Source organism: Alosa alosa, chromosome 5 (assembly GCF_017589495.1).
Source record: "Alosa alosa isolate M-15738 ecotype Scorff River chromosome 5, AALO_Geno_1.1, whole genome shotgun sequence".
Taxonomy (NCBI): domain Eukaryota; kingdom Metazoa; phylum Chordata; class Actinopteri; order Clupeiformes; family Clupeidae; genus Alosa; species Alosa alosa.
The window spans coordinates 31,250,859-31,265,858 of record NC_063193.1 but is presented as its reverse complement, the minus strand read 5'-3'; the positions used below and the strand labels follow the sequence as shown (position 1 = coordinate 31,265,858).

General features: G+C 46.7%; 1 protein-coding gene across 1 annotated transcript in view; it reads right to left on the bottom strand.

The window, feature by feature from the left end:
- Positions 1-15,000, bottom strand: part of ralgps1 (Ral GEF with PH domain and SH3 binding motif 1) — a 185,478-nt gene that overhangs the window by 115,898 nt on the left and 54,580 nt on the right. Inside the window, exon 9 of the mRNA XM_048244558.1 lies at positions 9,735-9,861. Within this exon, the coding sequence (XP_048100515.1) occupies positions 9,735-9,861 (127 nt within the window). The remainder of the gene's footprint in view (positions 1-9,734; positions 9,862-15,000) is intronic.

Here is a 15,000-nt window from a genome sequence, read left to right as displayed (position 1 = left end):
AGAGAGAGAGGGGGAGAGAGAGAGAGACCTCACTCTGAACGCAACAGACTGTTGAGAGAGGGAGAGAGCAATGGCTTTAGGAGGAGGAGGAGGAGGAGGAGGAGGAGGAGGAAGCATCCATCTCCACTCGGCTCATCCTGCCAACAGGGAGATCTCGGGAGACTAATATAGCCCTAAATCAGCTCCTGCTGCTCCCAATGCTGTTGCTGGGGAGATACACACACGGCTCTCTACACCACTGATCAGTCTGTCTGGGAGATACACACACAGCTCTCTACACAACACTGACCAGCCTGTCTGGGTGATACACACATGGCTCTCTACACAACACTGACCAGTCTGTCTGGGACACACACACCGCTTCTTACACTGATCAGTCTGTCTTTGGGAGACACACACACCGCCTTCTACACTGGGATCAGCCTGTCTTGGGAGACACACACACTGCTCTATACACTGATCAGTCTGTCTGGGAGACACACACATGGCTCTCTACACTGACCAGTCTGTCTGGGAGACACACACACTGCTCTCTACACTGACCAGTCTGTCTGGGAGACACACACATGGCTCTCTACACTGATCAGCCTGTCTGGGAGACACACACATGGCTCTCTACACAACACTGACCAGTCTGTCTGGGAGACACACACACCGCTCCCTACACAACACTGACCAGTCTGTCTGGGAGACACACACATGGCTCTCTACACTGACCAGCCTGTCTGGGAGACACACACACCGCTCTCTACACTGATCAGTCTGTCTGGGAGACACACACACCGCTCTCTACACTGATCAGCCTGTCTGGGAGACACACACACTGCTCTATACACTGATCAGTCTGTCTGGGAGACACACACATGGCTCTCTACACTGACCAGTCTGTCTGGGAGACACACACACTGCTCTCTACACTGACCAGTCTGTCTGGGAGACACACACATGGCTCTCTACACTGATCAGCCTGTCTGGGAGACACACACATGGCTCTCTCACACAACACTGACCAGTCTGTCTGGGAGACACACACAATCGGCCTTTACACAACACTGACCAGTCTGTCTGGGAGACACACACATGGCTCTCTACACTGACCAGCCTGTCTGGGAGACACACACATGGCTCTCTACACTGATCAGCCTTACTTGGAGACACACACATGGCTCTCTACACTGACCAGCCTGTCTGGGAGGGAGACGGAGAGGGAGAAGGATGGAGAGAGGGAGATGGAGAGGGAGAAGGATGGAGAGAGGGAGACGGAGAGGGAGAAGGATGGAGAGAGGGAGAAGGAGAGGGAGAAGGATGGAGAGAGGGAGACGGAGAGGGAGAAGGATGGAGAGAGGGAGACGGAGAGGGAGAAGGATGGAGAGAGGGAGATGGAGAGGGAGAAGGATGGAGAGAGGGAGATGGAGAGGGAGAAGGATGGAGAGAGGGAGATGGAGAGAGAGAGAGAATAAAATACAGTACGCACTGAAAACATGAACATGGCAAAACAAAAATCATAATCTTTCCAAATAGATCCAGGGGGCATGGAACCTAGTCAAACTTTAAATTAAATAGCACAATCATTCAACACACACATAAGTGTTCTACAGTTTAACTATAAATTAGTCATAAAAAATTAAGGAATCAAGAGGTCACATGAAACACACACATTTGAAAAACCATCCACCAAAAGTGCACAGATCAACTCCAGACAACACACAACTAGAGCAGAATTAGGTCAGTTTTCACTACTGAGGATCCAAATAAAAGCGGTCACATTTCATAATCATTTAAAGTCCATTGGCCCAAACTCAGCAGAAGACTGAAGCTTGTTCAACATAACCCAGAAAAGCCCTCGGACAATACGCCAAAAACATAACCCAGAAAAGCCCTCGGACAATACGCCAAAAACATAACCCAGAAAAGCCCTCGGACAATACGCCAAAAACATAACCCAGAAAAGCCCTCGGACAATACGCCACAGGGAAACATAACCCAGAAAAAAAGACAATACGAAAACATAACCCAGAAAAGCCCTCGGACAATACGCCCAGGAAAACATAACTAAAACATAACTCCAGAAAAGCCCTCAATACAAAACATAACCCCAGAAAAGCCCCTCGACACAAAACATAACCCAGAAAAGCCCCGAAACATAACCCAGAAAAGCCCTCGGACAATACGCCACAGGGAAAACATAACCCAGAAAAGCCCTCGGACAATACGCCAAAAACATAACCCAGAAAAGCCCTCGGACAATACGCCAAAAAACATAACCCAGAAAAGCCCTCGGACAATACGCCAAAACATAACCCAGAAAAGCCCTCGGACAATACGCTCAAAAACATAACCCAGAAAAGCCCTCGGACAATACGCCAAAAACATAACCCAGAAAAGCCCTCGGACAATATGCCACAGGGAAAACATAACCCAGAAAAGCCCTCGGACAATACGCCAAAAATGACAGAAAAAACCCTCGAAAAATCGCCAAAACCTAAAAACATAAAAAGCCCTCGGACAATCAAACATAACCCAGAAAAGCCCAGAAAAAAAAACATCGGACAAAGCCCTGACTCAAAACATAACCCAGAAAAGCCCTCGGGACAATAAACTCAAACAGAAAGCCCTTGAAAACAAAACCCAGAAAAGCCCTCGACAATAAAACATATAACCCAGAAAAGCCCTCCCGGACAATACTAAAACCCAGAAAAGCCCTCGGACAATATGCCAAAACATAACCCAGAAAAGCCCTCGGACAATACGCCAAAAACATAACCCAGAAAAGCCCTCGGACAATACGCCAAAAACATAACCCAGAAAAGCCCTCGGACAATACGCTCAAAAACATAACCTAGAAAAAGCCCTTCGACAATAATAAAACATAACCTAGAAAAACCCTCTCGACAATATGCTCAAAACATAACCCAGAAAAAGCCCTCGGACAATACGCCACAAAAAATAAACCCAGAAAAACCCTCGACAATACTAAAACATAACTCAGAGAAAAACCCTCGACAAGTACGCCGAAAACATAACCCAGAAAAGCCCTCGGACAATATGCCACAGGAAAACATAACCCAGAAAAGCCCTCACAATATAAAACCCAGAAAAAGCCCTCGACAATACAAAACATAACTCCAGAAAAGCCTCGACAATACGCCAAAAATATAACCTAGAAAAGCCTCGACAATTCGAAAACATAACTCAGAAAAGCCTCGGACAATATGCTCAAACAATATGCAGAAAAGCCCTGACAATATGCATAACCCAAAACATAACCCAGAAAAGCCCTCGGACAATACGCCCACAGGAAATAATTCAACCAGAAAAAAACCCTAACCAGAAAAAGCATACAGGGAAAACATAACCCAGAAAAAGCCCTGGACAATCGCCCTGGGGAAAACATAACCCAGAAAAAAGCCTCGACAATCATACAGGAAAACATAATCCAGAAAAACCCTCGGACAAATACATACAGGGAAAAACATAACCCAGAAAAGCCCTCGGACAATATGCCACAGGGAAAACATAACCCAGAAAAGCCCTCGGACAATACGCTCGAAAATATAACCCAGAAAAGCCCTCGGACAATACGCTCGAAAACATAACCCAGAAAAGCCCTCGGACAATACGCCACAGGAAAACATAACCCAGAAAAGCCCTCGGACAATATGCCACAGGGAAAACATAACCCAGAAAAGCCCTCGGACAATATGCCACAGGGAAAACATAACCCAGAAAAGCCCTCGGACAATACGCTCGAAAATATAACCCAGAAAAGCCCTCGGACAATACGCTCGAAAATATAACCCAGAAAAGCCCTCGGACAATACGCTCGAAAATATAACCCAGAAAAGCCCTCGGACAATATGTTCGAAAGAAACTACAAAACAGGAAAGAAAAATATGTATCACTGGATAAATACTATCAAAACTAAAGCAATAATGTGAAATGTGGCAGACTCTGGAAAGAGATTATGAAGTGGTCTTCAGAGCCTCTACACACCCATGCAAAAGTTGACTAAAAAGAGGAATAAAAAAAAATCATCCTTTGGAAATTGATCGTAATGCTTAAATAAAAAAAAATGAGGAAAAATCCAACCTATAATGACACCAATTTTCTTTGTGATTGAATAATGTATCGTAAATAAACAAATGTTCTTCCTTAAAATATAGAGGTCATAAGTATGGCACCCCTATATTAAATTCCCATAGAGGCAGGCAGATTTTAATTTTTAAAGGCCAGTTATTTCATGGATCCAGGATACTACGCATCCTGATGAAGTTCCCTTGGCCTTTGGAATTAAAATAGCCCCACATCATCACATACCCTTCACCATACCTAGATATTGGCATGAGGTACTTTCCATAAGATCATCTCTCAATGCAAATCAAACCAGCTTTTATGCTAACTGAAATAAAACCATGCCAATCTCTACCGACAGAGAGAGAGAGAGAGAGAGAGAGAGAGAGAGGATAGAAAAGGCAAGAGTGAATGAGATAGATAGAGAGATTGAGAGGGAGCTGGTGTACAGAGTGTTGACTATGCTAGCACATAACTCTGCTAGCACATAACTCTGCTAACAGCTGGCTCTGGGGAGACAGAAGAGCAAGGAGGAGGATTCCACAGCCTCGGGTGAAAACACACAAAAACACACACAGATATTGACACTGGCGCAGTTCACAGGAAAGAGTGTTTTAAAGGGACACATTAGCTGACAACAAGTTTTACACTAAAGCAGCTCAGTGTAGAGATGCGAGCATTTCTGATTTGCAGGACTGCTTTCACAAGCCCCTTTCCTCTTGGGTGAAACTGCAGACAGCGTTTCTCATTTATATACAAAAGTATTTATACACACAGGCATTCCTGGTAGTTTCCAGGGCATCTCAGTAACCATCGGAACTGAGCAAATATGAACAAACACACACACACACACACACACACACACACTGTACTTCGCCATGACAACACGGGTGGACAACACGAGTGGAGATCTTGCTGTGGCGCTGAAAGTGTGGCAGGGGGGTGCACAGAGGGCCCGCCTACTCCACCCGCACGGGCAGGCAATAGACAACAGCAACTCCGGCACTATACTGTACATGTAGGAGCTTGCACACTGCTCCAACAAACGCAAACAAACTCCAACAAACACCAACAGTTGGGTCAGTGTGGGCCGGCCGACTGTGTTTGTTGGAGTTTGTTGGATGGAGTCATTAAGAGTATGACATGACAGTTGGTTTTATGAACATTCTAAAAACTACCACCAACAGCTGCCAACTTTAGAATGTTGGAGTTTGTTGGCGTTTGTTGGAGCAGTGTGCAATCTCTTTAAGACACACAGCACCCATGACAGCGGGACCTCGTTGGTGCGTCTCTTTTCCTCTGTAGTGAGGTGTCCCCTTGGTCAGAGCGGCGGTCAAGGCCGGCATTCTGATGTCCAATGGCATGGCCCTGCTCTATTTGCAGGGATGCTATGGCTGTCTAGTGTGCAAAGTTCAATGGGATGGCCACATGTAGAAATAAATCTCAGGACAGGACAGGCCAGGGTGTGTGTGTGTGTGTGTGTGTGTGTGTGTGTGTGTGTGTGTGTGAGAGAGAGTGAGTGTGTGTGTGTGTGTGTGTGTGTGTGTGTGTGTGTGTGTGTGTGTGTGTGCAAATGTGTACCCTTTAGGCATTTGCAGCTCAAACATTACAGACACACAAGAGCTTTAGTTACGACCCTTATAACAGCAAAGAGAGGGACACAGAGAGAGAGAGAGAGAGAGAGAGAGAGAGAGAGAGAGAGAGAGGCGGATATGTACTTCCTTCATCACTACAATAAATAGTCCCAGCAAAAACTTTCCTGCCATAATGCATTGATCAAATGTATCCCAAACATACTGCACTTGTTACAGGCCTTTGCACCCCTACTGGCCTTGCCATGGCAGAGCAATAGCCTTTAGATTAGATTGAGATTAGATTAGATTGAACTTTATTGTCATTTAGCAGAGTACAGATACAGAGCCAATGAAATGCAGTTGACATGACATCCAACCAGAAGTGCAAAGAAGCATTACATACCAAGTGCAGGTTGAGTAGACAATAGAGATTAATAATGTACAGTGTTGTTGGATAAATACAGGTTTTCCAGATAGGTGGAGCATGAGCAGCATTGTCTTCACTGTCCACACCTGGGAAGGTTGAAGGTGTGTATAAAGAAGGTTAAAGCAGGCTTGCATTTCTCACCACAACTACATGCACCAAGCTCTTCTGTTTGTTGCGTTTGTGTTTACCCCAAGACTTTAACCTGAATAATCATTCATTGAAATAAAATATTCTATTTTTTACATGCTCTGTTGTCAGTCTGCATTTTGTGCTGCGGACCCTGAGCTGGCCGCAGCACACTTCAGAACACTGGGACTGCCATCCTTTTGGGAGGAGATACCAGCACCTGTCTTGGCAGCGAGTTTTGTGGCGTTACTCTGTAATGTGAGGAACGACGTCCCCTAATCAGTACCGTTGAGTGTATCAATGTCTTTCTATGTCCTGTGCTTTGGCAACACTATTCAGTTGCCTTTCAATGCAGTGAAGCATAGTGTAGCCTATTGAACTCATTTGAGAGAGAAAGAGAGGGACAGAGAGAGAGAGAGAAAGAGAAAGAGAGGGACAGAGAGAGAGAGAGAAAAAGAGAAAGAGAGGGACAGAAAGAAAGAGAGATCCTCCCACTTTCCATTTCTCTCTCTCCCCACAGGATGTTAGAAGAAAAGGTAAAAGCATTAACCCAGCAAAAAGTACCTGGCCTTCTAAAACCAGGTGTGGTTTTACTTTTCCTTAGGAAATTCTGTGGTCTGCACACAAACACACATATACGCACGCACACACATATATGCACACACACACACACACACACACACACATAACCACACACACACGCACGCACGCACACACACACATTTCTGTGTTTTGAGTTCATCTGAGATGACTAAAAGCTATTACTGTGAGAGGTCTGCTGAAACGTGTCACTGCCACACACTGCACAGCCCTGACCCCTAATGGCCACAGGCCAAACTGCAGGTGAGCCTGACCTTGACCAGATCAACCCCAGCAGACAGAGAGAGCAGAAGGACGCATCTTCAGAAAATGCTGTCCTCTACCTCAATACTAAGCTGACTGCTGACTAGACATTAGCATTCCCTCTGAAGTGAATAACATGGCTGTCCACTAGCTTAGTGCTACACTAACCCAATGTTAGTATTCCCATGCTGTGAAATACTCTGCTGTCCATAGTTGTCACGCTAACCTAATGTTAGCATTCCCCTGCTGTGAATAACACTGCTATGCTAATCCAATGCTAGCATTCCCCTGCTGTGAATAACAGTGCTACGCTAATCCAATGTTGGCATTCCCTCTAAAGTGAATAACAGAGCTGTCCACTACCTCTGCACTAAACTAATCTGATATTAGTATTCTTTCTGCTATGAATAACAGTGCTGCCCATTGCCTCTGTGCTGGTATGCTAATCTGATGTTAGCATTCCCTCTGCAGTGAATGCCAGTGCTGTATATTACCTCAGTGCTAGCTCCTAGCTCGCTGGCATCCCCAGTGGAGGTGAGTAATAGGAGGAGACGTTTCAACAGCACTGTGGCCTCAGCTCTAATACCGGAAGCCCACATACATCAAATGGATGTTAAAAACCTGCCATGGCTCTCTAAACAAAATGGATGGTGTTACAGTTCTGGCAGCAAAAAGGCTTGGAGTGGGCAAATGTAACGTAATGTGTGTGTGTGTGTGTGTGTGTGTGTGTGTGTGTGTGTGTGTGTGTGTGTGTGTGCGCGCGCGTCCGTGTGTAGGTGTGTAGGTTGCTCAGGCAGGAGATCAGATTTCACCACTCAGTGGTTTTCAACGGTCCCCGTCCCATCTAACTATCGGCCTGACCTTCTCTCTCTCGGCTGTGCTAACAGACGACCGTTAAAACAGAGTTAAGGCCCATGGACCGCAGAAACGTTTCCATGACTTACTCCCTCTCAATGAGACACATCTTCATAAGAAAGAGAAAGAGAGAAGGGGGGGGGGTGAAGGAGAAAGACTTACCGTCTCCCAACGATGATACACATCTTTATTTATTTAATGGGAAGAAGGAAAGAGAGACAAAGAAAAAGTGAGAGATGGAGCAAGAAAAGACAAAGAAAAAAGAATGAAAAAAAGAGAAAGCACATTCCTGAAGCTCAGCTCAGCTGATTTGGAGCGTAGGCTATGCGTCCAGTGGAGCACAGGCTAGTTCAGCAGGTCAAGGCATTACGGCTCTATCAGAGAATAAGCCACACACACACACACACACCACACACACACACCACACACACACACACACACACACACACACACACCACACACACACACACACACGGCTCTGTCAGAGAATAAGCCTCACACACACACACACACACACACACACACACACACACACACACACACGGCTCTGTCAGAGAATAAGCCTCACACACACACACACCACATAATACACACACAATAATAATACACACAATCACACACGCTCTGTCAGAGAATAAGCCCCCACACACCACAATAACAATAATAATACACACACACACACACACACGGCTCTATCAGAGAATAAGCTTCACACACACACACCACACACACACACACACACACACACAATAACACACACACATATCATCATCATCACACACGGCTCTATCAGAGAATAAGCCTCACACACACAACACACACACACACACACACACACACACACGGCTCTATCAGAGAATAAGCCTCACACACACACACACCACACACACACAAACACACACACACACACACACACGGCTCTGTCAGAGAATAAGCCTCACACACCACACACACACACACACACACACACACACACACACACACACGGCTCTATCAGAGAATAAGCTTCACACACACACACCACACACACACACACACACACACACACGGCTCTATCAGAGAATAAGCCTCACACACACACACACCACACACACACACCACACACACACACACATGGCTCTATCAGAAAATAAGCCTCATACACACAAACACACACACATGACTATCAGATAATAAGCCTCACACACAGAGACACACACACACACTCCAATGCCAATGAAACACAATCACATTTAGTTGCTCAGGAAAATCACTTTGTCATAATGGAGCTTTGGATAGAGCTCTAGCATGATGTCATATCGTCTCGGTGTGTGTTTGTGTGTGTGTGTGTAAGGTCAGCATGACAGAGTAGCTTGGCTTGTGAGCATGGCAGACTTGAAGGACAAAAGCACAGACTGAACCGCAAACTCCAACCCAAGCGCACCGAGGGCCACGATAGCACTCTGGCAGGCAGTTGGAAAGGCACATCAGCCTTCACAGCTCTGGGCTTAGCTTTGGAGAGAGAATTAGCGCAGACTAAACACGCACAAAACATTAGTGAAGCACGTCCCAGCTGCTGAGTCTGGAGATGTGGAGCACTGTTGACCCCAACTAAATGATCTGTGTGTGTGTGTGTGTGTGTGCGTGTGTGTGTGTGTGTGTGTGTGTGTGTGTGTGTCTGTGTGTGTGTGTGTGTGTGTGTGTGTGTGTGTGTGTGTGTGTATGTCTGTGTGTGTGTGTGTGTGTGTGTGCGTGTGCACGTGTGTGTGTGTGTGTGTCTGTGTGTGCGTGTGTGTGTGTGTGTGTGTGTGTGTGTGTGTGTGTGTGTGTGTGTGTGTGTGTGGGTGTGTGTATCTTACCTAGGTATGGTGTGCAGGGAGCCATCTTTAGTGATCTTATGTGCTCTCTCATGCGCGTGTAGTTTTCCTCCTTAGATGTTAGGAAGTCCAGCTTCTCAAACGTGGCCTTGTCCTTACGACTAACCAGCTGTAGTCACACACACACACACACACACACACACACACACACACACACACACACACACACACACACACACACAAAGCAACTCACATTACACATCGCATCACATTGTACAATGTATCACTTACTGCTGAAACCCCATGCCATGGCCCAATTGTGCTCATCAATAAAACTCATAATTGTCATTAGAAAGAGAGAAAAAATCTTTATACGTGTTCACAAAGATTTCTACATCAAAAAGAAGCAATGAATCAAGCAGTCAACTGACTAGGGTCAACAGATGTTTGAATCAGAGTTCATACAAACATGAAACATAAAAAAATATCTGAATTAAATAGCTCTAAAATGTAATAGCTTTGAATCTGCAAAGTCGCTTGCCTTACAAGTGATCCAAGCATGAGATCATTAGCTTACTTTAGACAAAAAATAAATGATTAGGTGGACAAAAGGCTTTCACATGCATTTATTTCACACACACGTATGCACGCACATGCACACGCACACACACGCACACACACACAGTCTGGAAGAGCTTTAGAGTAGAGATAAATTAGCCTTGTCATTCCTGGACATGTGTGCTACTGAACCACAACAGCTTCCGTTTCCCAGATCTTTCACTGAGTCCTTGAGGAAAGACAAGACTAACGAGACTGCTGATTTACTAAAGAACCATTAACCAAAGAATGTCCCAATCATTCTCCTCCTCTCTCCTCCTCCTCCTCCTCCTCCTCTCTCCCCCTCTCTCTCTCTCTTTCCACTCTGTTTTTTTCACACTAATGTTTCCACGAAGTGGTCTACTGTAAAAAGACCACTCTTCTTTTGAACAGAAATGTTTCCAGTAGTGGTCTACTGTAAAAAGGGGAAAATGCACAAGGGTGAGATGGAAACACAGATCATCTCATCCCACCATTTTCATCTCTCTGGGACACACTGCAATGCACACTACACACACTACACACACTGCAATGCACACTACACACACTGCAATGCACACTACACACATTGCAATGCACACTACACACACTGCAATGCACACTACACACACTGCAATGCACACTACACACACTGCAATGCACACTACACACACTACACACACTGCAATGCACACTACACACACTACACACACTGCAATACACACTACACACACTGCAATACACACTACACACACTGCAATGCACACTACACACACTGCAATGCACACTACACACACTACACACACTGCAATGCACACTACACACACTACACACACTGCAATGCACACTACACACACTGCAATACACACTACACATTACACACTACACACACTGCAATACACACACTACACACACTGTAATACACACTAAACATTACACACTACAAACACTGCAATACACACACTACACACACTGTAATACACATTACACACTACACACACTGCAATACACACACTACACACGCTGGACTTGGGAGGGGGACGCTGTCCAAAGAGGCCCAGATATAGCTCAAAACCACCACGTCCATTTTTGCGGCCGGGCCATTGTTTAAACACCCTCATCAGCGGAGTGTGTGACGCGCTTCGAAAAAGTCGTCCCACCCGTCTTATCGGACAGCCCCTGTAGTTAAAGCAAATCTGATGTGTCCAGTCCCTCGTGTGTCCCCCGGGGGCTTCCAATGTGGCCACAGCCACAAACCAGGCATCATATGAGCAGGATCTTTCCATTACTGAGGTAGAAAATATCCCACAATGTCTCAAACATCATGATCCAATCTCCAATACAATGACCACCAAACCCTTTTTTAGCACACAGTCTGAAGATGAAACATTATGATCCAAATCTCTGATGTATGAACCACACTCCGCCATTGTAGCACGTCGTCTCAAGTTCTTAGCTTGACATTGAGACAGTATTTCAAGTTTCTTTTTATATAAGAATGTGTCTGATGCCACAGAACACACACACACACACACACACACACACACACACACACACATTCACACACACACACACACGCTCTGTGGTGTTAGTACAGGTGACTGGGGCGTGCTCTCTGGACGGAGCAGTGCTCTTATGTAACAGCTGCTTTTCTGCTGCTGAAAGCCTAGTGAGCATCCCACGAGCACAGGCAGAGTGGGCCTGACAGCAGCCTGGTACACACACACACACACACACACACACGGTTCACACGGTTCACACACACACACACACGGTTCACACAGACACACACACACACACGGTTCACACAGACACACACACAGTCACACAGGTGCATGCGCACACATGCACACACACACACACACGCACACTATCACATAGACGCGCACACACAAACACAAACACACACACAAACACACATTAGTTCAGTGTGTTCAGTCCAAGAGCTTAATCTCCTCCATGGAAGAACTTCAGACAGTGTGTGTGTGTGTGTGTGTGTGTGTGTGTGTGTGTGTTAACTGGCCAGAGCCCCCGGCGCTGCACAGCAGAGAGGGCTGACTGGCAGCCTCTAACGGCCCCTTTAGCTCCTGTCATATGAAGGCCTGTCTGTTTACTCTCCAGTCGTCCTCACTGGGCCAGAGTCCAGGGACGCCTGCCATAGCTCACAGGACTGGCCTGGCCTATCACAACCCAGAGATGTTCACCAGACTGCTTAGAGGCCTGGCCTATCACAACCCAGAGATGTTCACCAGTCCACAGATGCTTAGGGGCCTGGCCTATCAGAGTACAGAGATGTTTACCAGTCCACAGATGCTCACAGGCCTGGCCTATCACAACCCAGAGATGTTCACCAGTCCACAGATGCTTAGAGGCCTGGCCTATCACAGTCCAGAGATGTTCACCAGCCCAGAGATGCTTAGAGGCCTGGCCTATCACAGTCCAGAGATGTTCACCAGCCCAGAGATGCTAAGGCAACTGGCCTATCAGAGTCCAGAGATGTTCATCTGTCCAGAGAAGCTTTGAAGCCTGGCCTATCAAATTCCAGAGATGTTCACCTGTCCACATATGCTCACAAGCCTGGCCTATCACAAACCAGAGATGTTCACCAGTCCATAGATCCTTAGAGGCCTGGCCTATCACAGTCCAGAGATGTTCACCAGTCCAGAGATGCTAAGGCAACTGGCCTATCAGAGTCCAGAGATGTTCATCTGTCCAGAGAAACCTTGAAGCCTGGCCTATCAAATTCCAGAGATGTTCACCTGTCCAGAGAAGCTTTGAAGCCTGGCCTATCAGAGTCCACAGATGTTCACCTCTCCAGAGAAGCTTTAAAGCCTGGCCTATCAGAGTCCACAGATGTTCACCTGTCCAGAGAAGCTTTGAAGCCTGGCCTATCAGAGTCCAGAGATGTTCATCGGTCCAGATATGTATGTATCTGTATGTATGTATGTATGTATGTATATATACTCTTTTGATCCCGTGAGAGAAAATTGGGTCTCTGCATTTATCCCAATCCGTGAATTAGTGAAACACACTCAGCACACAGTGAACACACAGTGAGGTGAAGCACACACTAATCCCGGCGCAGTGAGCTGCCTGCAATAACAGCCGCGCTCGGGGAGCAGTGAGGGGTTGAGTGAGTGCTCAAGGGCACTTCAGTTGTTCTTACTGGTCGGGGTTCGAACCGGCAACAAGACCGAAGCGCTATCCAGTAGGCCATGGCTGCCCCAGTTACAGTATGCTTAGGGGCTATCACAGTCCAGAGATATTCACCGGTCCAGAGATGCTCACTAATCTGGCCAGGCTGCACAGTCTGGGCATGTGCACCAAAGGCAACTATGCACACCGTTTTCCAGTTCCTCGTGTCCAGATCAGATAGGTTTCCACGAGCTGCTCCAGAAGAACACAACAAATTGATTCAAGCCGTTTCTACCTATCACAGTTGCTCTGCTGGTTGAGATGTGATTAGATCGGAGACAAACTTCACATAATCCACAGCTCCTTCAGTCCGGTCCAACTGCAGGCCACGCCAGGAGACTCTCCAAAAGAGTGTGTGTGTGTGCGTGTGTGTGTGTGTTCAGATAGAGCATCACCCAAGGTAGACAGACAGAAAGCTCATATGTGTTTACCTTACAGCATATACATATTTGTGTTCTTTGTGTGTGTGTGTGTGTGTGTGTGTTTGTGTGTGTGTGTGTTTGTGTGTGTGTCTGTGTCTGTGTGTGTGTGTGTGTGTCTGTGTGTATGTGTGTGTGTGTGTTTGCATACATGTGTGTATGAGTTTGTGTGCAGCTGTCATATGCGTACCATCATTCAGCTGTTGTGTTACGGTAGAGAACAGAGAGAGCCCAGAGAGCCCAGCGTTGTTCCTTCAGCGTAACCAGGCAAACTTGTGGCTGTTGGCCTGTGTCCCTGAGATCCATTAAGGACCCACCATTCCTCATCGCTCCTCAGAGTGCTACTGTGGGCCTGCTGGTGTCACAGACAGACCTGGTGTGTGTGTTTTCCCCATAAAGGCGTGTAGTTCGTTCTCTCTCTCTCTCCTCTCGCTCTCTCTCTCCCCTCTCTCTCTCTCTCTTTGTGCCTGCTGCCCTCTCTCTCTCTCTCTCTCTTTCTCTCTCTCTCTCTCTCTCTCTGCCGTCCACCATGGGGTCACTTTCCGAGAGAAGTGGAAACACAAAGTCTGCCGACTCAAACAGCTTCAAATGGACTGGAACTAACACCATGGGCAATCACTCACCTCTCTAACCACCATCTGTGGGAAAGCCTACATCCCTACACAAACACACACACGCAAACACACACGCACACGCACACACACACACACACACACACACACACACACACACACTGTCTGACGGGGAGGCTGGAACCCTGTACACACAAACACACACACACACACACAGAGGAGTATACAGACACTGTAACCTCTAATATCACCAAGTGCATTGATGATGTGACCCACACAAAAGACATCATCACTCGGGCTAACTGGAAGCCATGGCTGACAGGGGATGTCCTCGGGCTGCTGAGGGCCAGAGACAAAGCCTACAGAGCTGGGGATAAAGCTGGCATGAGAACAGCGAGAGCCAACCTGTCCCGTGGCATCAAGGAAGCAAAAAAGGAATACACTCACAAGATAACCACCCACTTCAAAGACAGCAGGAACGCACAAAGCCTATGGTAGGGCATTCAGGCCCTCACGGACTACAAGCCCGCGCCACAGAGCTGTGAG